This window comes from Heterodontus francisci, chromosome 34 (genome assembly GCF_036365525.1).
Source record: "Heterodontus francisci isolate sHetFra1 chromosome 34, sHetFra1.hap1, whole genome shotgun sequence".
NCBI classification, from domain to species: Eukaryota; Metazoa; Chordata; class Chondrichthyes; order Heterodontiformes; family Heterodontidae; genus Heterodontus; species Heterodontus francisci.
The window spans coordinates 23,128,209-23,149,701 of NC_090404.1; the positions used below are offsets into that span (position 1 = coordinate 23,128,209).

The following is a 21,493-nucleotide window of genomic DNA, read 5'->3' on the forward strand; positions in this document are numbered from 1 at the left end:
CTCTCTCTGCCCCTCCCTCTCTCGCTCTCTCTCTGCCCCTCCCTCTCTCGCTCTCTCTCTGCCCCTCCCTCTCTCGCTCTCTCTCTGCCCCTCCCTCTCTCGCTCTCTCTCTGCCCCTCCCTCTCTCGCTCTCTCTCTGCCCCTCCCTCTCTCGCTCTCTCTCTGCCCCTCCCTCTCTCGCTCTCTCTCTGCCCCTCCCTCTCTCGCTCTCTCTCTGCCCCTCCCTCTCTCGCTCTCTCTCTGCCCCTCTCTCGCTCTCTCTCTGCCCCTCTCTCGCTCTCTCTCCGCCCCTCTCTCTCTCTCTCTCCGCCCCCCTCTCTCTCTCTCTCCGCCCCCCTCTCTCTCTCTCTCCGCCCCCCTCTCTCTCTCTCTCCGCCCCCCTCTCTCTCTCTCTCCGCCCCCCTCTCTCTCTCTCTCCGCCCCCCTCTCTCTCTCTCTCCGCCCCCCTCTCTCTCTCTCTCCGCCCCCCTCTCTCACTCTCTCCGCCCCCCCTCTCACTCTCTCCGCCCCCCCTCTCACTCTCTCCGCCCCCCCTCTCACTCTCTCCGCCCCCCCTCTCACTCTCTCCGCCCCCCCTCTCACTCTCTCCGCCCCCCCTCTCACTCTCTCCGCCCCCCCTCTCACTCTCTCCGCCCCCCCTCTCACTCTCTCCGCCCCCCCTCTCACTCTCTCCGCCCCCCCTCTCACTCTCTCCGCCCCCCCTCTCACTCTCTCCGCCCCCCCTCTCACTCTCTCCGCCCCCCCTCTCACTCTCTCCGCCCCCCCTCTCACTCTCTCCGCCCCCCCTCTCACTCTCTCCGCCCCCCCTCTCACTCTCTCCGCCCCCCCTCTCACTCTCTCCGCCCCCCCTCTCACTCTCTCCGCCCCCCCTCTCACTCTCTCCGCCCCCCCTCTCACTCTCTCCGCCCCCCCTCTCACTCTCTCCGCCCCCCCTCTCACTCTCTCCGCCCCCCCTCTCACTCTCTCCGCCCCCCCTCTCACTCTCTCCGCCCCCCCTCTCACTCTCTCCGCCCCCCCTCTCACTCTCTCCGCCCCCCCTCTCACTCTCTCCGCCCCCCCTCTCACTCTCTCCGCCCCCCCTCTCACTCTCTCCGCCCCCCCTCTCACTCTCTCCGCCCCCCCTCTCACTCTCTCCGCCCCCCCTCTCACTCTCTCCGCCCCCCCTCTCACTCTCTCCGCCCCCCCTCTCACTCTCTCCGCCCCCCCTCTCACTCTCTCCGCCCCCCTCTCTCTCTCTCTCTCTCCGCCCCCCTCTCTCTCTCTCTCTCTCCGCCCCCCTCTCTCTCTCTCTCTCTCCGCCCCCCTCTCTCTCTCTCTCTCTCCGCCCCCCTCTCTCTCTCTCTCTCTCCGCCCCCCTCTCTCTCTCTCTCTCTCCGCCCCCCTCTCTCTCTCTCTCTCTCCGCCCCCCTCTCTCTCTCTCTCTCTCCGCCCCCCTCTCTCTCTCTCTCTCTCCGCCCCCCTCTCTCTCTCTCTCTCTCCGCCCCCCTCTCTCTCTCCGCCCCCCTCTCTCTCTCCGCCCCCCTCTCTCTCTCTCTCTCTCCGCCCCCCTCTCTCTCTCTCTCTCTCCGCCCCCCTCTCTCTCTCTCTCTCTCCGCCCCCTCTCTCTCTCTCTCTCTCTCCGCCCCCCTCTCTCTCTCTCACTCTCCGCCCCCCTCTCTCTCTCTCACTCTCCGCCCCTCTCTCTCTCTCTCACTCTCCGCCCCTCTCTCTCTCTCTCTCTCTCCGCCCCCCTCTCTCTCTCTCCGCCCCCCCTCTCTCTCTCTCCGCCCCCCTCTCTCTCTCTCCGCCCCCCTCTCTCTCTCTCCGCCCCCCTCTCTCTCTCTCCGCCCCCCTCTCTCTCTCTCCGCCCCCCTCTCTCTCTCTCCGCCCCCCTCTCTCTCTCTCTCTCTCTCTCCGCTCCCCTCTCTCTCTCTCTCCGCCCCTCTCTCACGGCACCCCCCCCCCCCCACTGACAGTTGCTGAGAGCACGATCTTTCAGCAGTTGCTTAATCAGTTTTTCTCAAATCTCAAGTCAGTTTCACAGGTGACAGATCCTGACATTGGGAACAGCAGTTTTTGAACTTCGGACAGATTCAGAGTTTTCCAGCAGGCTTTTAAAAAATCCAGAATCTGTCCTGAGTTCAGAAACTGCTCTTCCTGATGTCAGAATCTGTCAGCTGTGAAACTCAGCACAACTGTTTTTTTTTTTAAAAAGCCAGTTTGCAAGAAGACGAAAAAGGAAAATTTCTCATCTCCGGTCACGGACCCTTGATGATGATGAGGAACAGTTTACACCGGAGGGCCATAGCTTTAGCAGGCTGGATCCTGGCCTCTGGGCCATATGTTGAATAACCCTGGTTTGCAGTGTGGGACAGCAGACAGTGAAAGTGGAGATGAACAATGAATGGAATTCAGCCATACACCTGAGCAAACCGATAAGTGGAAATTCCCAATCACTTCAGTTGCTGCAAAGTACAGGATATATTCAGTTTATACAGTTCATGCTCACTGCAGGATATTCACATGCAGTAACCAGTTTGTGCAGGGTTTTCAGAAATTACTTCAGACACACACTGCTGTGTAAATGGAAGCAAGTTTCAAATTCCTATTGACAGACCAATGTTTTTGCTGCAGACCAGTGACTTGCCAGCTACTGATCCTGAACCATTAATTTTAAACCATGTCACATGAGCTGTGTCAGTTATTTATTTTTTTTTTATTTAGAGATACAGCACTGAAACAGGCCCTTCGGCCCACCGAGTCTGTGCCGACCATCAACCACCCATTTATACTAATCCTACACTAATCCCATATTCCTACCACATCCCCACCTGTCCCTATATTCCCCTACCACCTACCTATACTAGGGGCAATTTATAATTGCCAATTTACCTATCAACCTGCAAGTCTTTGGTGGTGGGAGGAAACCGGAGGACCCGGCGAAAACCCACGCAGACGCAGGGAGAACTTGCAAACTCCACACAGGCAGTACCCAGAATTGAACCCGGGTCGCTGGAGCTGTGAGGCTGCGGTGCTAACCACTGCGCCACTGTGCCGCCCATTCTCAGGTGGTCTCTGCTAAGATATCCCATGAAGGCAAAAACAAACATTGGGAATTGGTCATACATACAAACATACGAATTAGGAGCAGAGGTTGGCCATTCGGCCCCTCTAGCTTGCTTCCCCATTCAGTAAGGTCAAGGCTGATCTGTTTGTGTCTCGAATTCCACACTCCCATCTACCCTGCATAACCTTTGATTCCCTTGCCTAACAGGAATCTATCGACCCCCACCTTAAAAATAATTCAATGACCCCGCCTCCACCACCTTCTGAGGCAGAGAGTTCTAAAGTTGCACAACCCTCAGGAAAAAAAAATTCTCATCTGTCCTAAAAGGGCAACCTCTAATTTTAAAACAGTGCCCTCAAGTTCTGGACTCACCCACAAAAGGAAACATCCACCTTGCCAAGACCATTCAGGATCTTATAAACTTCAATCAAGTCTCCCTTCATTCTTCTAAACTCCAGTGAAAACAAGCCCAGTCTGTTCAACTTTTCCTCATAAGACAACCGGCTCATTCCAGCTATCAGTCTAGTAAACCTCCTGTGAACCTCCTCCAATGCATTTCCATCCTCCTTAAATAAGGAGACCAAAAGTGCACACATTATTCAAGATGTGATCTCGCCAATGCCTTCTTTCACAGAAGCATAACATCCTTACTTTTATTTTCAATTCCTCTCATAATAAAGGATAGCATTCCTTGAGCATTCTTTATTACTTTTTGTGACTCATGCACTAGAATACCTAGATCCCTCTGAGTTCTGCATTCGTTCTCCGTTTAAGTAATACTCTGCTTTTTTATTCTTCCTGCCAAAGTGAACAACTTCACATTTTCCCACATACTCCATCAGCCAGATCTATATCGGTCTGCAACCTCCTTATGTCTTCTTCACAACATACTATCCTACCTATCTTTGTGTCATTGCAAATTTATCTACCATGCCATCACTCCCCTCATCTAAGTCATTGATATAAATTGTAAAAAGTTGAAGCCCCTGCAGGACTCCACTCGTCACATCATATTAATCAGAAACGGATCCATTTATGCATACTCTCTGTTTTCTACCAGCCAGCCAATCTTCTATCCATGCTGGTATGTTACCCCCTACACCATGACTTTCCACTTTGTGCAATAACCTTTTTTGTGGCGCCTTGTCAAATGCCTTCTGGAAATCCAAGTACAGTATGTCAACGGGATCCCATTTATCCAGAGCATGTTTCTCCTTCAAAGAACTCCAATAAGTTGGTTAAATATGATTTCCCTTTCACAAAACCAGGCTGACTATTCCCGATTACCTTGAGTTTTTCTAAGTGCCCAGATATAGCCACCTTAATGATCGATTCTAACACCTTCCCCATGACAGGTCTGTGTATACTTCTTTTTAGCCATTTACAGAAGACTGAAGTTGTGAAGGAGTATGCAGTTCCACCCACTTGCTTTCCTGGTTGAAGTTCATTTCCACCGAGGTGTAAGAAAATAAAAAATAAAGACTTAAAAACAGCTTTGTGGTTGTCCAGCGTTAAAAAAAATCAGAACTGTAAGTGGTTACGGACGGAAAGGGAGAAGCCAATGGTGGATTTCCAAAACCCCAGTGTCGGAAATCCGCCATTTGGCAGACATTTCTCATCCCCGAGTTAATTGTGAACTCGTTGGTGTGTCAGAAGGTGGGATGACTGAGTGAATCCCTTCCCACACTCAGAGCAGCTGAACGGTCTCTCCCCAGTGTGAACTCTCTGGTGTTTCTGAAGGTTGGATGAAGAGGTAAATCCCTTCCCACACTCTGAACATGTGAACGGTCTCTCCCCAGTGTGAACTCGCTGGTGTGCCAGCAGGTGGGATGACTGAGTGAATCCCTTCCCACAATCTGAGCAGGTGAACGGTCTCTCCTCAGTGTGAACTCGCTGGTGTCTCAGCAGATGGGATGACTGAGTGAATCCCTTCCCACAATCTGAGCAGGTAAACGGTCTCTCCCCAGTGTGAACTCGCTGGTGTGTCAGTAGGTCGGATGAATATGGAAATCCCTTCCCACAATCTGAGCAGGTGAACGGGCTCTCCTCAGTGTGAACTCGCTGGTGCGTCAGCAGGGTGGATGAAGTTTTGAATCCCTTCCCACACTCTAAGCAGGTGAACGGCCTCTCCTCAGTGTGAACTCGCTGGTGTGTCAGCAGTACAGATGAAGTTTTGAATCCCTTCCCACACTCTGAGCAGGTGAATGGCCTCTCCCCAATGTGAACTCGCTGGTGTGACAGTAAGTTGGATGACGTTTTGAATCCCTTCCCACACTCTGAGCAGGTGAACGGCCTCTCCCCAATGTGAAGTCGCTGATGTGTCAGCAGGTTGGATAAAGTAGTGAATCCCTTCCCACACTCTGAGCAGGTGAACGGCCTCTCCCCAGTGTGAACGCGTTGGTGTCTCAGCAGGGTGAATGAGTGAGTGAATCCCTTCCCACACTCCGAGCAGGTGAACGGCCTCTCCCCAGTGTGAACTCGCTGGTGTCTCAGCAGTTCGGATGAGTGAGTAAATCCCTTTCCACACTCGGAGCAGGTGAATGGCCAGTCCCCAGCGTGAACTCGCTGGTGTGTCAGCAGGGCGGATGAAGTATTGAATCCCTTCCCACATTCAGAACAGGTGAATGGCCAGTCCCCAGTGTGAACTAGCTGGTGTGTCAGCAGGTTGGATGAAGTAGTGAATCCCTTCCCACACTCTGAGCAGGTGAACGGCCTCTTCCCAGCATGACCTCGCTGGTGTGTCAGCAGGCCAGATGACTGAGTGAATCCTTTCCCACACTCTGAGCAGGTGAACGGCCTCTCCCCAGTGTGAACTCGCTGGTGTATCAGCAGGGTGGATGAATCAGCAAATCTGTTCTCACACACAGAGCAAGTGAACGGCCTCTCCCCAGTGTGACCTCGCTGGTGTGTCAGCAGGTGAGATAACTGAGTGAATCCCTTCCCACACTCAGAGCAGGTGAACGGCCTCTCCCCAGTGTGAATACGCTGATGTACAGTCAGATCAGATGATTGCCTGAACCCAGTCCCGCAGTGAGAGCACCTGAACGGTCTCTTGTCAGTGTGAACACGTTGTTGGGACATCAGTTCAGCAGACTTTTTATAGCAATTCCAACAGAATGGATATTTAAAAGGTCTCTTGTCCGTGTGAACAAGGTGGTGTGTCAGCAGGTTGGATGAAGTAGTGAATCCCTTCCCACACTCAGAGCAGGTGAACGGCCTCTCCAGGGTGTGACTGTGTGGATGAGTTTCCAGCTGGATAATTCAATCCCTTTTCACATTCCCCAAATTTGCATGGTTATTCCCCAAATTTACATGGTTTCTCCCCAGTGTGACTACACTTGTGATTCGACAGGCCAGATCGGCTGAAACCTCGTCTATACACAGAACACGTGTACAGTTTCTCCACACTGTGATCAGTGCTTTTTCCTTTCACGTTCAAAATATTCGGGTTACGATAAACTGGGCGACTCCTTCAGATCCTGATCTGATGTTTGCTTTGCATTTCACGGCTGCAATTCCTCCCCTTCTAATACCCTGTGAAATTGATTCAAAACAGAAAAATGAGTGGAAGAAAACTCACAAAAACACAAAGGCAGGTTGTGAAAAGGAGCTGCATGAATCTGGTAATTTATGGGGCCGGTACGAGGAAAAAGTGACCATGAAAGCTGCTGGATTGACGTACAACCCCAACTGGTTCACTAATGTCCTTCAAGGGAAGGGAACCTGCCAAGATTCTGCCTTCTATGGGAGGAAAAAGAGAGAGAGAGGGCGTGCTGGGAGGGGCAGGGAGAGGAGAGGTACTTTATATATCTACAACTCGACCAGAACTTTGACAGAACCTCCCAAACCATCAACTTCCATCATCTAGAAGGACCAGGGTAGCATGTGTATGTGAACACCATCACCTCCAAGTTCCTCTCCCTGTCACCACCATCCTGACTTGTCTGACATCCAGTACTGGATAAACAGAAATTTCCTCCAATTATATATTGGGAAGTCTGAAGCCATTGTCTTCAGTTCCTGTTACAAACTCCACTCCGTAGACACCAACTCCATCTCTCTCTCTGGAAACTGTCTGAGGCTACGCAAGACATTTCATAACCTTGGTGTCATATTTGACTTCGAGATGAGCTTCCGACTGCATATCAGTGCCATCACTCAGACCGCCTATTTCGACCTCAGTAACATCACCAAACTTTGCCACTGCCTCAGCTCATCTGCCTCTGAAACTTACATCCATGTATTTGTTACCTCTCAACTTGACTATTCTAACACACTCCTGGCCGGCCTCCCACATTCTACCCTCTGTAAACTTGAGATCATCCAAAACTCTGCTGCCTGTGTCCTTCCTTAAACCAAGTCCTGTTCACCCATCACCACGGTGCTCACTGGCCTACACAGACTCCCAGTTAAGCACTCTCTCAATTTTAAAATCCTCATCCTTGTTTTCAAATCCCTCCATTCCCTCACCCCTCACTATCTCTATAATCTCCTCCATTCCTACAACCCTCCGAGAGATCAGGGCTCATCTAATTCTGGCATCTTGAACATCCCTGATTTTCATTGCTCCACCACTGGTGGCCGTGTCTTCAGCTGCCAAGGCCATAAGCTTTGGAAATCCCTCCCTAATCCTCTCCGCCTCTCTACCTCACCTTCCCTGATTCAGACACTGATTAAAACCCACCTCTCTGATCAAGCTTTGGTCATTTGCCCGAATATGTGCTTATGTGGCTCAGTGTCAAATGTTCCTTTTAACACTCCTGTGAAACGCCTTGGAACATTTTATTACATTAAAGGTGCTATATAAACACAAGTTGTTGTTACCTTGGACATATATCACCGTTCCTTCATCATCACTGGGTGAAAATCCTGTAACACCTTCCCTAACACCATTGTGGGAGCACCTTCACCACACAGACTGCAGCAGATCAAGAAGGCGGCCCACCATCACCTTCTCAATGGACAACTGGGGATTGGTAACATATGCTGGTCTGGCTAGTGACGCCCATATCCCAAGAATGAAGTAAAAAAATCTGTATATTTAAAATGGATTAAAAGCCTCTACAGAGATACTTGTTACTAAAACAATACTCTTTAACATTGAGTGGTTGGTCTCCGTTTAGTAACCTCATCTCCCCTGGAATCTCCCTCCCTTGACAGTCTCACATTGGAAATTGCTGGGCCTGACTGGGCTCAAAAGTATTCTGGATTAAACCCAGTAGCTGCTCCTCCATCTCCACTCCAGATCAAACTGATGCAACAACAAAGACCAACACAGGAGGTCAGGGACCGACTTCCACATCCCGATACAAACCGGCTCTGAATTGCTCCGCCTGTGTTTCCCGACTGAGTTCTGCGGGAACCGCGCTCTCTGCCTCAGCCCCTGCTCACCGCGCATGCTCCGCTCACACCGCCCGATCGCTTGACTGATGGCAGCTCCGGACCAATAGGGAGAGCGGGGCGGAGCTGGAGGTCCGAGCTGACTGTGGGTCCTCCAAGCCACTCGCAGCGAGTGATCGGCGGAGCTCCGCCCTCCTGTCCTGTCCACTCTTTCTATTGGTCCGTAGTTGCCATCAATCACCTGGCCGTTGTGAGCGGCAGCAGGATGGTGGGTCAAGTTTAAGTGCGCAGGCGTATTGCGAAACAGTGTTTAGAGCATGCGCAATGCGAGTGATGGCGGTAGGGCATCCCGAACCGGTAAGTGGTGGAGGGAGCAGCAACTGCGGGGCTTCTCCTGGTGACAGGCCCGGGGTTAACGGCCGCCAGATTTCCAGCTCTTTTGGAGGAAGTAAAGGGTAATAAACTGTAACATCAAAGGGTAACATTTAAAGCAAACTTAGCTCCGTTGTAAAGGGGCCTGGGGGCACCATTTGGGACACAGCACAGGGCAGGAGGTCCCCCCTCCCTGATTCCACAAAGACTCCCCCTTGGACTGGGCCACACCTGGGCAGGGCTGGCTCAAGGTGCAGGAAGCTGCAAACTGCTAAGCTGAGCTGTGGACTGGGAGAAGTGGGGGGTTTGACTGACAGACCTGGGGAGGGGGTTATCAGGATAGTCATAGAGTCATAATACAGCACAGAAACAGGCTCTTCGGCCCATCGTTTCTGTGCCGACCATCAGGCACCTTCCTATTCTAATCCCATTTTCCAGCACTTGCCCTGTAGCCTTGTATATCATGGCGTTTCAAGTGCTCATGTAAATACTTCTTCAATGTTGTGAGGGTTCCTGCCTCTACCACCTCTTCAGGCAGTGTGTTCCAGATTCCAACCACCCTCTGGGTGAAATTTTTTTCCCTCATCCCCTCTAAACCTCTTGCCCCTCACCTTAAATCTGTGCCCCCTGGTTATTGACCCCTCCGCTAAGGGAAAAAGTTTCTTCCTATCTAAACTATCAATGCCCCTTATACCTCAATCATGCCCCCCTCAGCCTTCTCTACGCTAAGGAAAACAACCCAAGCCTTTTCAGTCTCTCTTCATAGCTGAAATGCTCTAGCCCAGGCAACATCCTGGTGAATCTCCTCCGCATCCTCTCCAGTGCAATCACATCCTATAGTGTGGTTCCCAGAACTGTACACAGTACTCCAGCTGTGGCCTAACTAGCATTTTATACAGCTCCATCATAACCTCCCTGCTCTTAAATTCAATGCCTCGACAGGTCTACACACTGCTCCCCCTTTTCCTCCTGGGATGTTTTACTGGAGTTGTGTTGCTGAGTGTTTCTAAACTCTGTCTCCCTATCCTGGTAATGTAGGTGGATTGTAGGTTGCTGTGACTGTTGGACTATATTGCCTCTCCATTCTTCCTCCTTCTCCCACTCCAAGTTCCAGGCTGCAGGCTCTGGCCGCTCAATGTGCCTGAAATGTTAACTCTTGCTGTCTTCACAGATGTTGCCCAACCTGATGATGATTTCCAGCATTTTCTCCTTTTATTTCAGATTTTCAGCATCTGCAGTATTTTGCTTTTGATTTATTGCAGGTGTTGCTCACAAAACTTGAGTTGAGAAACACAGACAGACCAATTAAGAGCCAGTTGGTATTGGGGTGGTTATTGAATATGGAAGTCGGTCCCTGACCTGTGTAGGTCCATTTTGTTACATTAGTAACTTAAAGGGAGTTGCGCCAGAAATATGCTGTAACAAAAATTAAAGGAAACTTAACTAAATCAAAATAAAATGTAATTCCTCATGGTGGTGATACACTGTAATCCCTCCAGAGCCCATTAGTTGTAGAAGGGCTCAAGCTTACAGGTGGATACCGCATGCTCCCTCTCCAGGGACACACAGGCACCGATGTAGTCACAGAAGAGGGCAGACAGCCTGGCGAGCCAGTAATACGCAGTAACAAAAACTATAAAGTGGAACAATGGAGCCCTGGTTAACGGCCACCATCTTTATAAGAGGCAATGTGCAGCAGGGCACATGTGTGGCAGGAGGGGAGACTTGTAAATTTCTATCCTGGGCTGACAGTGATGGCTTTTGTAAATTCCTTTTACAGGTGCTTAGAAGGAGAGGATTTGCAGACGAGGAATTCGAATGAAGATCTGACAGAATTACTCCATTCATCAGCATTGGCCTTTGAATGTGGAAGGAAAAAGGTTTGTCTGTTCTGTCTGTGGGAAAAGATTTCAGTATCAGTGTGACTGGAGAAGCACTGAGATACACAAAGCCCTGGTTAGACCATACCTGGAGTATTGTGTTCAGTTCTTGGCACACACCTTAGGAAGGATTTATTGGCCTTAGAGGAATTGCAGCGTAGATTTACCTGATTTAACCAGGGTTAAAGTACAAGGAGAGGTTATACAAATGAATCAAATCTCTTTCTTTTTATACACCCATCTTCAAAGATCTATGCACATGAATCCCAGGTCCCTCTGTCCCTGCACACTCTTTATGATTGTGTCATTAAGTATATATTGCCTCTGCCTTGTGCTGAAGTGCATCACCACACGATGGTTGTATTTCCTGGAATTTAGAAGATTGAGGTATGCTGTCAACAAAGTTTTCAAGATATTAATTGCAACTGATGGGTGAGAGAGAAACTATTTCCTCTGGTTGGGATACCTCGTATTAGGTCTCATAATATAAAAGTTAGAGCCAGACATTTCATCATCCACCCCTGGGCTCTGTAAACTCGAGCATTAATCTACCCCTGGGCCCTGGAAATCTGAATATTAATCCACCCCTGCTGTTGATACACAGAATTACAGCCCAGAAACAGGCCGTTCAGCCCCATTAGTTTGTGCTGGTGTTTATAATCCACATGAGCCTCCTCCCAATCTAATTGCTTCGTCCCACCCTGTCCTCAAATCCCTCTAGTCCCTGTTCTAGCATAAATGTATTGAGCCTCTCCTTAAACGCATCGTTGCTATCTGCTTCAACCACTCCTCGTGGCGGCGAGTTCCACATTCTCACCCAGTTCCGAAGAAGGGTCACTGACCCGAAACGTTAACTCTGCTTCTCTTTCCACAGATGCTGCCAGACCTGCTGAGTGGTTCCAGCATTTCTTGTTTTTATTCCACATTCTCACCAATCTGAGTAGAGAAATTCCTCCTAAGTTCTCTATTTGACCTGTTAATGTCTGTCTTATATTGCTGCCCCCTTGTTCTGACTCACTGATAATTTTAAAGACCTCTATCAGATCTCCTCCTGGTCTTCTCTTTTCCAGAGAAAGGAGCCCCAGCCTGCTCAATCTTGCTGGATAGTAGCATCTTCTCTGGTGATATCTTTGTATATCTATTCTGCACTTCCTTCAGTGTTTCAATATCCTTTTTTAATCTGGAGACCAGAACTGCTCACAGTCCTTCTAAGTGAGGTTCTCTATAAATTTAACATTCCCTCCCTGCTGTTACATTGTATTCCTCGAGAAAAGAACATCAGCTCTTTCTTTGCTCTCTTATCGACTTGTGTTGCTCCTTTTAGTGATTTATGTGACTCTGTTCCCAGATCTCTTTGCTCCTCTGCTCCATTTAATTTCTTACATTCTAACCAATAACTGGCCTCCTTATTCCTCCTCCCAAAATGACCCAGCTCACATTTCACTATGTTGAATTTCATTGCCCATTTATCTGTCCAGTTTGCCAGCCTATTTATTGTACTTCACACCAAAGTTGAAGGCCCGGGCACTCGGGTTTCTTAAAAATTCATTTAATTTTGTTCATTGCCTCTCTGGCCTCAAACTCCATGGGATGACACAAAAATAATCATCCATTCAGCAATTGGAGCTTTCACTGGCAGATTAATTACCCAGAACTCCCCAGGGGTCAGAAAGTCCCCCATCAATGACGACATGAACCCAGTGCGCCGGCGCGGGATCAGACAATGCTCTGACATGCGCAGTGCAGGTGGTGGCAACAGACTGAGGTGGAACAGGAGGCTTGGCAGGCGGGAGGAGATTGTGGGTGCAGGAGAGGAATTGGAGCCGTGGGTGGGCTGGGAAGCTTCATAAACACCTGGCGTCGTTCTCGAATAAGAGGCCACAGGCCCCGTGTTTACCCCGCGGTGACAGGAACGGGAGACGCCCTGACTGCCATCTTCAACAGGACACGGTCAGGGTGCATGGGCCACCATCCTGATAGGAACATAGGAAATAGGAGGAGTAGGCCATTCGGCCCCTCGAGCCTGTTCCGCCATTCAACTAGATCATGGCTGATCTTCCTCAGCACCATATTCCTTGATATCCTTAATATGTAGAAATCTATCGATCTCTGTCTTGAACATACTCAGTGACTGAGCCTCCACTGGGGTTGAGAATTTCAAAGATTCACCACCATCTGAGTGAAGAAATTCCTCCTCATCTCCGTTCTAAATGGCTTACCTCTTACTCTGAGACTATATTCCATGGTTCAAGCCCCGCCCCAGCAAGGGGAAACATCCTTCCTGCATTTACCCTGTCCCGCCATGTTAAGAATTTTGTCTGCTTCTATGAGATCCCCTCTCATTTTTCTAAACTCTGGAGAAGATAGGCCCAGTCTCTTCATAGGACAATCCCACCACCCCAGGCATCAGTCTGGTGAATTTTCATTGCACTCCTTCTATGGCAATTAAATGCTTCCTTGGGTAAGGAGACCAAAACTCTGCACAATACTGTGCGGTCTCACCAAGGCTATATACAATTGCAGCAAGACCTCTTTGCTTCTGTACCCAAATTCCCTTGCAATAAAGGCCAACATACTGTTTGCATTCCTAATTGCTTGCTGCACCTGCATGTTAGCTTTCAGTGACTTATGAACAAGGACATCCAGGTCCTTTTGGACATCAACACTTCCCAAACTCTCATCATTGAAGAAATACTCTGCATTTCTGCTTTTCCCACAAAAGTGGAGAACTTCACATTTTTCCACATTATATTCCATCTACCATGTTCTTGTCTGCTCGCTTAGCCTGTCTAAATCCCCTTGAAACCTCTTTCCATCCTCTCGCAACTCTCATTCGCACCTAGTTCTGTGTCATCAGCAAACTTAGAAAAATTACATTTAATCCCTGCATACAAATCATTGGCATTGTTACAACCACTCAGGAAAAAGCCCCCAGTCAATATATCTGATTCTGATCACAGTGGGAGCAATGCACTGTCAATTCAGTCCCGTCGCTCTGCAGGTCGCAGCATATTTCTATAAGCTTTCCAAATCGGAAAAAGCAGCCAAATTGAATAAACCCGAATGAAGCGAACCAAACTATGTATCTTTAGATATCAACAAATCAACTATTTAGGAAAAAAAGTAAAATCTTAGACATTGGTCTACCTTAGTAGTGTTTAACGACCTTATAACTTATTTAAAAATCTAACTCCTGTATTCACGTACATGTACTCAAACTATCAGTAGTTTGGTTTTTAATTAGCTGCCCAAAAAAATTTTTTTTACAAGTCTTGCAAGTTGCGTTCCTGATAAATGGAGTATTCCAATACAACACCATCAAAGTTCATTTGCAGTCTTCAAGGTTTGATGAAACAGAAGGTCCTTCCAAAGATAGGAATTCAGCAGTTCAGTTCAGCAGTTGTAGCATAAACTGTCCCTTCGGTGATAGACACAGCAATACTGATACTTTGAGAGAAAAGGTTTTCTTATTTTTCTTAGGGAATTCATTTGTCTTGTTGCTTTGTAGAATCTTCTTGAGAGAGATAACATAGCTCTTTTCCCTTCAGTTTAAATTGTCTCTCAGAGGGCTCTCAACTCCTTCCATCAATTGCTGGAACAGTCTGTCTCTGTCCAAACTAGTTTTTGCCAGCTAATTTTCAAAGTCAAAACCGCTACATTGAATCTCTGTCCCCCCTCACTGTCTGGCTGTTGCTTGGCAACCAGAATGCACCTTGGCTCACTGTCTCCAGAACTTGCTGCCTTAAAGATGCACTGATCTTTTACAGTCTTAAAGGTGCAACGCAATATTTCCGAGGAGAGAGGGGGGAAAAAAACACAGGACCGTAACAATATAGATTATAAATAGCTGGGGCCCAAGCACTGATCCTTGCGGTACCCCAGTAGTCACAACCTGTCAACATGAGAATGACCCCTTGATTCCTACTCTCTTTTTTTTTTGTCCGTTAACCAATTCTCAATCCATGTCCGTATGTTACCTCCAATCCCATGTGCTCTAATTTTGTTTACTAACCTCTTGTGTGGGACCTTATCAAAAGCCTTCTGAAAATCTAAATATACGACATCCACTGGTTCCCCCTTATCTATTCTGCTGGTTACATCCTCAAAAAACTCCAACAGGTTTGGCAAATATAATTCCCCTTTCATAAATCCCAATCCTACCATTATTTTCTAAGTATCCAGCTATCACATCCTTTATAATAGATTTGAGCATCTTCCCTACTACTGATGCCAGGCGAACACGTCTGTAGTTCTCTGCTTTCTCTCTCCCTCCTTTCTTAAATAGTGAGGTTACATTTGCTTCCAATCTTCAGGAACCATTCCAGAATCTATAGAATTTTGGAAGATGACCACCAATGCATCCACTATCTCTACAGCCACCTCTTTCAACACTCTGGGATGTAGATCATCAGGTCCAGGGGATTTGTCAACTGTTAATGCCATTAATTTCTCCAGTACTACTTTTTAAAATAATACTAATTTCTTTCAGTTCCTCATTCATCCCTTGTCATAGAGTCAGTGATAGATACAGCACTGAAACAGGCCCTTCGGCTCACCAAGTCTGTGCCAACCAACAACCACCCATTTATACTAATCCTACATTAATCCAATATTCCCTACCACATCCCCACCATTCTCCTACCACTAGGGGCAATTTACAATTTACCTATCAACCTGCAAGTCTTTGGCTGTGGGAGGAAACCAGAGCACCCGGTGGAAACCCACGCGGTCACAGGGAGAACTTGCAAACTCCGCACAGGCAGTACCCAGAACTGAACCCGGGTCACTGGGAGTTTTTTTATATCTTCCTCCATGAAGACAGACATCAAGTATTTTAGTTTCTCTGCCACTTCCTTATTCCCCATTATAAATTCCCCTGTATCTTCCTGTAATGGATCCACATTTGTCTTTGCTAACATTTTCCTTTTTACATACCTATTGAAAGTTTACAGTATGTATTTGTTTCTTGCTAGTTTACTTTCATGTTCTATTTTCTTGGTCCTCCTTTGCTGAATTCTGAAATGCTCCTAATCCTCCGGTTTACTAAATTTTTTTGGTAACTTTATAAGCCTTACATTGATCTCATACAATCATTAACTTCTCTTTTTAGCCATGGTTGGATCACTTTTCCTGCTTGTTCTTTGTACCTCAAAGGAATGTAAATTTGTTGTAAAGCTTGTATTAATTCTTTAAATGTTAGTCATTGCCTGTTTACTCTCATAGCTTCTAATATTGTTTCCTAATCTACCACAGCCAACCTGAATATCATCAGATTTTGAACATGGAAGGAAAAAGCACCGATCACAGTGGAGAGAAACCGTACACGTGTTCTGTGTGTGGGCAAGGTTTCAGCCAATCGTCAGGCCTGTTGAAACACAAGTGCAGTGACACTGGGGAGAAACAGTGTAAACATGGGGACTGTGGAAATGGATTTAATTATACAGTTAAGCTGGAAGCTCATCCAGATAGTCACACCCTGGAAAGACCGTTCACCTGCTCAGTTTGTGGAAAGGGATTCACGAAATCATCCAACCTACTGACACACCAGCGAATTCACACTGGCGAGAGGCCATTCAGCTGCTTCATGTGTGGGAAGAGATTTACAGATTCATCCAACCTGCTGACACACCAGCGTGTTCACACTGGGGAGAGGCCATTCACCTGCTCCATGTGTGGGAAGGGATTCACTAATTCATCCAACCTGCTGAGACACCAGCGAGTTCACACTGATGACAGACCTTTTGAATGTCCAGACTGTGGGAATTGCTATAAAAGTTCCTGGGAACTGATGTCCCATCAACGTGTTCACACTGACGAGAGACCGTTCAGGTGCTCTCACTGCGGGACTGGGTTCCGGAGATCAGGTGACCTCACTGTACACCAGCGAGTTCACACTGGGGAGAGGCCGTTCTCCTGCTCCGAGTGTGGGAAGGGATTCACTCGGTCATCCCACTTGCTGAGACACCAGCGAGTTCACACTGGGGAGAGGCCGTTCACCTGTTCCGTATGTGGGAAGGGATTTGCTCATTCATCCACACTGATGACACACCAGCGAGTTCACACTGGGGAGAGGCCATTCACATGCTCCGTGTGTGGGAAGGGATTCACTAGTTCATCCAACCTGCGGACACACCAACGAGTTCACACTGGGGAGAGGCCATTCACCTGCCCGGAGTGTGGGAAGGGATTCATTAATTCATCCAACCTGCTGACACACCAGCAAGTTCACAAGATACAACAATGATTGGATTCTGCTGTTTAATCACCTCCAGGGCTGAACCATGTTCATTGGGGTCTATTTCTGCTGATGTTCATAAACTCCAGCCCACATATCAGGGTTAATAATCTGGAGAAAAGTCAAATAAATCAGCTTTGCGTTGAACACAGTGTGTCAAGTCTTTTTACTATCTCTAATACAAGGTATATCCTTGAGAATTGCTCTCTCTCTCCCCTGTCTCCTCCAACAAGTGTGAGGAGCTCATGGTCTTCTTTGTTACTAAGATTGAGACCATCTGATCAGCTGCCTCTGCTGCTTCCCTCCCTTCCACTAGCCCACCAGGCCAAACTGCCTCTAACATTCCTGTGTTTTTTCAGAGTTGACGTTTGTGGAGAAATAAAGGGCCCATAGGATCACTGGAAATCACATTATCCATGGATCTCCAGGTCAGAAGAGCTTGGAGAAATAAAGGAATTTTGTTTTTGAAGTCTGGGAGATCCAGCCCCTGGAATTTGGTACTTTTAACCACAAAAGATTTCATCAAAAAAGGACTGTGTAATGTATAAGTGTGATGTGAGATGTTCACGTGATGTTTGCTAGTGCTTAATAACCAGTGTTTCCTGTCTCTCAGCTTTGTTTCTACTGCTCCTGCATTCAGTCATTCCCATTATTATTTCTCTGCTCACTCCTTACTTGTAATTGTCCTTATTATTTTTTCTCTGTTCTTTTTCCTTACTCCATTTCCTCTCTGCTTTAAATCTCTGCATCCCAATCATTCAGACTTTGTTCCCGAAGTTGGCGAGGATGTAAGAAGTGCCATGCAGCATGATCTATAACATGATTTCAGTGGTGGGGAGAGGTTACTGAGCACAATGCAATATTTCCAATTGTTTAACATCAGGAAATGAGGTTGAGATCCCTCTGCTACAGGAGGTGTTCATTCTGAAGGTGTTTTATCTGAAACAGTAATCATAAATTTATCTTGTGCAAATGATGATTGACCTATTATTTATTTGTTTCATGGGATGTGGGCATCAGTGGCCAGGCCAGCATTTATTGCCCATGAGAAGGTGGTGGTGAGCGGTTGCCTTGAACCACTGCAGTCCATATGAGGTAGGTAGACCCACAGTGCTGTTAGGAAGGGAGTTCCAGGATTTTGATCCAGCGACAGTGAAGGAACGGCGATATAGTTCCAAGTCACGATGGTGTGTGGCTTGGAGGGGATCTTGCAGATGGTGGTGTTCCCACGCATCTGCTGACCTTGTCCTAGGTGGTAGAGGTCATGGGTTTGGAAGATACAGTCTAAGGAGCCTCTGTGTGTCGCTGCAGTGCATCTTGTAGATGGTACACACTGCTGCCACTGTGTATCGGTGGTGGAGGGAGGAATGTTTATGGACGGGGTGCCAATCAACTGGGTTGCTTTGTCCTGGATGGTGTCGAGCTTCTTGGGTGTTGTTGGACCTGCATCTATCCAGGCAAGTGGAGAGTATTCCATCACACTCCTGACTTGTGCCTTGTAGATGGTGGACAGGCTTTGGGGAGTCAGGAGGTGAGTTACTCACCTCAGGATTCCTAGCCTCTGACCTGCTCTTGTAGCCACAGTATTTATATGGCTACTCCAGTTCAGTTTCTGGTCAAAGGTAACACCCCAGAATGTTGATAGTGGGGGATTCAGCAATTGTAATGCCTTTGAATGTCAAGAGGATATGGTTAGATTCTCTCCTGTTGGAGATGGTAATTGTATGGCATGAGTTCTACTTGCCACTTATCAGCCCAAGCTTGGATATTGTCCAGGTCTTGCTGCATTTCTACAGGGACTGCTTCAGTATCTGAGGAGTCACGAATGATGCTGAACATTGTGCAATCATCAAACATCCCCACTTCTGACCTTATGTTTGAAGGAAGGTCATTGATGAAGCAGCTGAAGATGGTTGGGCCTAGGACACTACCCTGAGGAACTCCTGCAGTGATGTCCTGGAGCTGAGATGATTGACCTCCAACAACCACAACCAACTTGTTTTACGGTAGGTGTGATTCCAACCAGCAGAGTTTTCCACCTAATTACTATTGACTCCAATTTTGCTAGGGCTCCTTGAGGCCACACTTGGTCAAATGCTGCCTTGATGTCGAGGGCAGTCACTCGTACCTCACCTCTTGAATTCAGCTCTTTTGTCCATGTTTTAACCAAGGCTGTAATGAGGTCAGGAGCTGAGTGGCCCTGGCGGAACCCAAACTGAGCATTACTGAGCAGGGTTATTGCTAAGCAAGTGTCGCTTGATAGCACTATCAATGACACCTTCCATCACTTTACTGATGATCGAGAGTAGACTGATGGGGCGGTAATTGGCCAGGTTGGAGTTGTCCTGCATTTTGTGTATAGGATATACCTAGGCAATTTTCCACATTGCCAGGTGTGATGCTAGTGTTGTGGCTGTACTAGAACAGCTTGGCTAGGGGCATGGCTAGTTCTGGAGCACAGGTCCTCAACAATATTGCCGGAATGTTGTCAGGGCCTGTAGCCTTTGCAGTATCCGGTGCCTTCAGTCATTTCTCTATCACATGGAGTGAATTGAATTGGCTGAAGACTGGGATCTGATACTGGGGACTTCAGGAGGAGGCCAAGATGGATGCACCCCTCCACTGCCTTTGTTCGGCGGAGAGTTTCATCTGCTGACCTTTTTTTATTAAAATAAAACCACCCAGTTTTTATATCTACTCGGCACTTCTGACTGAAAATTGTTGCAAATGCTTCAGCCTTATCGTTCGCACTGATGTGCTGGGCTCCCCCATCATTGAGGATGGGGATAATTGTGGAGCCACCTCCTCCTGTTTAATTGTCCACCATACATGACTGGATGAGGCAGAACTGCAGGGCTTAGATCTGATCCATTGGTTATGGGATCGCTTAGCTCTGTCTATCACATGCTGCTTATGCTGTTTGGCACGCAGATAGTCTGGGCTGTAGCTTCACCAGCTTGATACCTCATTTTGAGGTATGCCCTTTTGCATTCTTCATTGAACCAGAGTTGATTCTCCAGCTTGATGGTAATGGTAGAGTGGGGGATATGCCGGGCCATGAGGTTACAGATTGTGGTTGAGTACAATTCTGCAGCTGCTGATGGTCCACAGCGCCTCATGGATGCCCAGTTTTGCATTGCTAGATCTGTTCAAAATCTATCCCATTTAGCACAGTGGTTGTGCCACACAACACGATAGAGGGTATCCTCAATGTGAAAACGGGACTTTGTCTCCACAAGGACTGTGTTGTCACTCCACCAATACTGACATGGACAGGTGCATTTGCGGCAGGCAGATTGGTGAGGACGAGGTCAAGTATGTTTTTCCCTCTTGTTGGTTCCCTCACTGCCTGCCACAGACACAGTCTTGCAACTATTTCCTTTAGGGCTAAGCTAGCTCGGTCAGTAGCAGTACAACTGAGCCACTCTTGGTGATGGACATTGAAGTGTCCACCCAGAGTATAGTCTATGCCTTTGCCACCCTTAGTGCTTCCTCCAAGTGCTGTTCAACATGGAGGAGTACTGACTCATCAGCTGAGGGGGGGGGGGGGGGGCGGTAGGTGGTAATCAGCAGGAGGTTTCTTTGCCCATGTTTGACCTGATGCCATGAGACGTCATGGGGTCTGGAGTAGATGTTGAGGACTTCCCGGGCAACTCCCTCCCGACTGTATACCACTGGTAGGGAAATATAGGAACAGGTGGGGATGTTTGGTAGGAATATGGGATTAGTGTAGGATTAGTATAAATGGGTGGTTGATGTTCGGCACAGACTCGGTGGGCCGAAGGGCCTGTTTCAGTGCTGTATCTCTAATCTAAACTGGAGACTCCCAGAGTTTGTCTCTCTCGCTCTGTTTAACTTGTCCTTTCAATCCATTTCTCACCCTCTTTGTCTCTGCAAGCAGCATTGTGATTACATCCAGATGGGGCATGAGCCCCATTCCTACCCCATCCTCATGCCTGCTGCACCTCCCCATGTGTATTCAAAATCTGGGGACATCCCCTCAGCCCCCAGAAGGAGCTAAATTCCTCATTAACCTGGGAAGAAGCTGCTGATTCCTTCAGGAGACTTCTTGAAATCATTGTCCCAGGATTTAATTTTGGAAATCAGACCTCTGGAAGGGTGTGACTGAAAGGCCTTTCTGTGGATGCTGGGAGCTGACATTGGAGACCCCCAGATGCTTTGTCTCCTCATCCCCTGCCCCTCTGTATTGCTGTATCTCCCACTGTTCCCTCACTCTCTCCGTTAGCAGCTTCAGTGGCAAGACTGCAACCCAGCGTTCCGCATGGAAGTGAAAGTGCCCCATTGAGTGGGTGGAAAAGTGGCAAATGGAATTCAATCCAGAGAAAGGTGAGGTGATGCATTTGGAGAGGGCAAATAAAGTGAGGGAATACACAATAAACGGGAGGATATTGAGAGGAGTAGAAGTGAGAGAACTTGGAGTGGCAGGACAAGTAGATAGAGTGAAGTAGGCATATGGATTGCTTTCCTTTATTGGCAGAGGTATAGAGCACAGAAGTAGGGATGTGATGCTGGAGTTGTATAAAATGCTGGTTCGGCCGCAGCTGGAGTATTGCATCCAGTTCTGGTCACCACATTACAGAAAGGACATAATTGCTCCGG

The 21,493-nt window shown here is 48.1% G+C and overlaps 2 protein-coding genes across 3 annotated transcripts; one reads left to right on the plus strand and one right to left on the minus strand.

Annotated features, from left to right (window-relative positions):
- Nucleotides 1–2,451: 2,451 nt before the first annotated feature.
- LOC137349205 (zinc finger protein 229-like) lies at nucleotides 2,452–8,427 on the minus strand. The gene is made up of 2 exons (XM_068014642.1): nucleotides 7,871–8,427; nucleotides 2,452–6,580 (listed from the first exon to the last, which is right to left on the minus strand). The coding sequence occupies exon 2, from the start codon at nucleotides 6,125–6,127 to the stop codon at nucleotides 4,673–4,675; it is 1,455 nt and encodes a 484-aa protein (XP_067870743.1). The 5' UTR covers nucleotides 6,128–6,580; nucleotides 7,871–8,427; the 3' UTR covers nucleotides 2,452–4,672.
- Nucleotides 8,428–8,663: 236 nt separating this feature from the next.
- LOC137349220 (zinc finger protein 229-like) lies at nucleotides 8,664–17,020 on the plus strand. Of its 2 annotated transcripts, none has more exons than XM_068014700.1 (3): nucleotides 8,664–8,743; nucleotides 10,539–10,638; nucleotides 15,892–17,020. In XM_068014700.1, exon 3 carries the CDS (start codon nucleotides 15,920–15,922, stop codon nucleotides 16,880–16,882), a length of 963 nt encoding a protein of 320 aa, XP_067870801.1. In that variant the 5' UTR covers nucleotides 8,664–8,743; nucleotides 10,539–10,638; nucleotides 15,892–15,919; the 3' UTR covers nucleotides 16,883–17,020. The 2 variants fall into 2 exon arrangements, with proteins under 2 accessions (XP_067870801.1, XP_067870802.1); XM_068014701.1 differs by lacking the exon at nucleotides 8,664–8,743 and adding an exon at nucleotides 8,756–8,841.
- Nucleotides 17,021–21,493: the final 4,473 nt, after the last annotated feature.

Bases quoted from the DNA above. Each gene is read 5' to 3' on its own strand.
- LOC137349205 (XM_068014642.1), bottom strand. From the start codon at position 6,127: ATGTCCCAACAACGTGTTCACACTGACAAGAGACCGTTCAGGTGCTCT.
- LOC137349220 (XM_068014700.1), top strand. From the start codon at position 15,920: ATGGAAGGAAAAAGCACCGATCACAGTGGAGAGAAACCGTACACGTGT.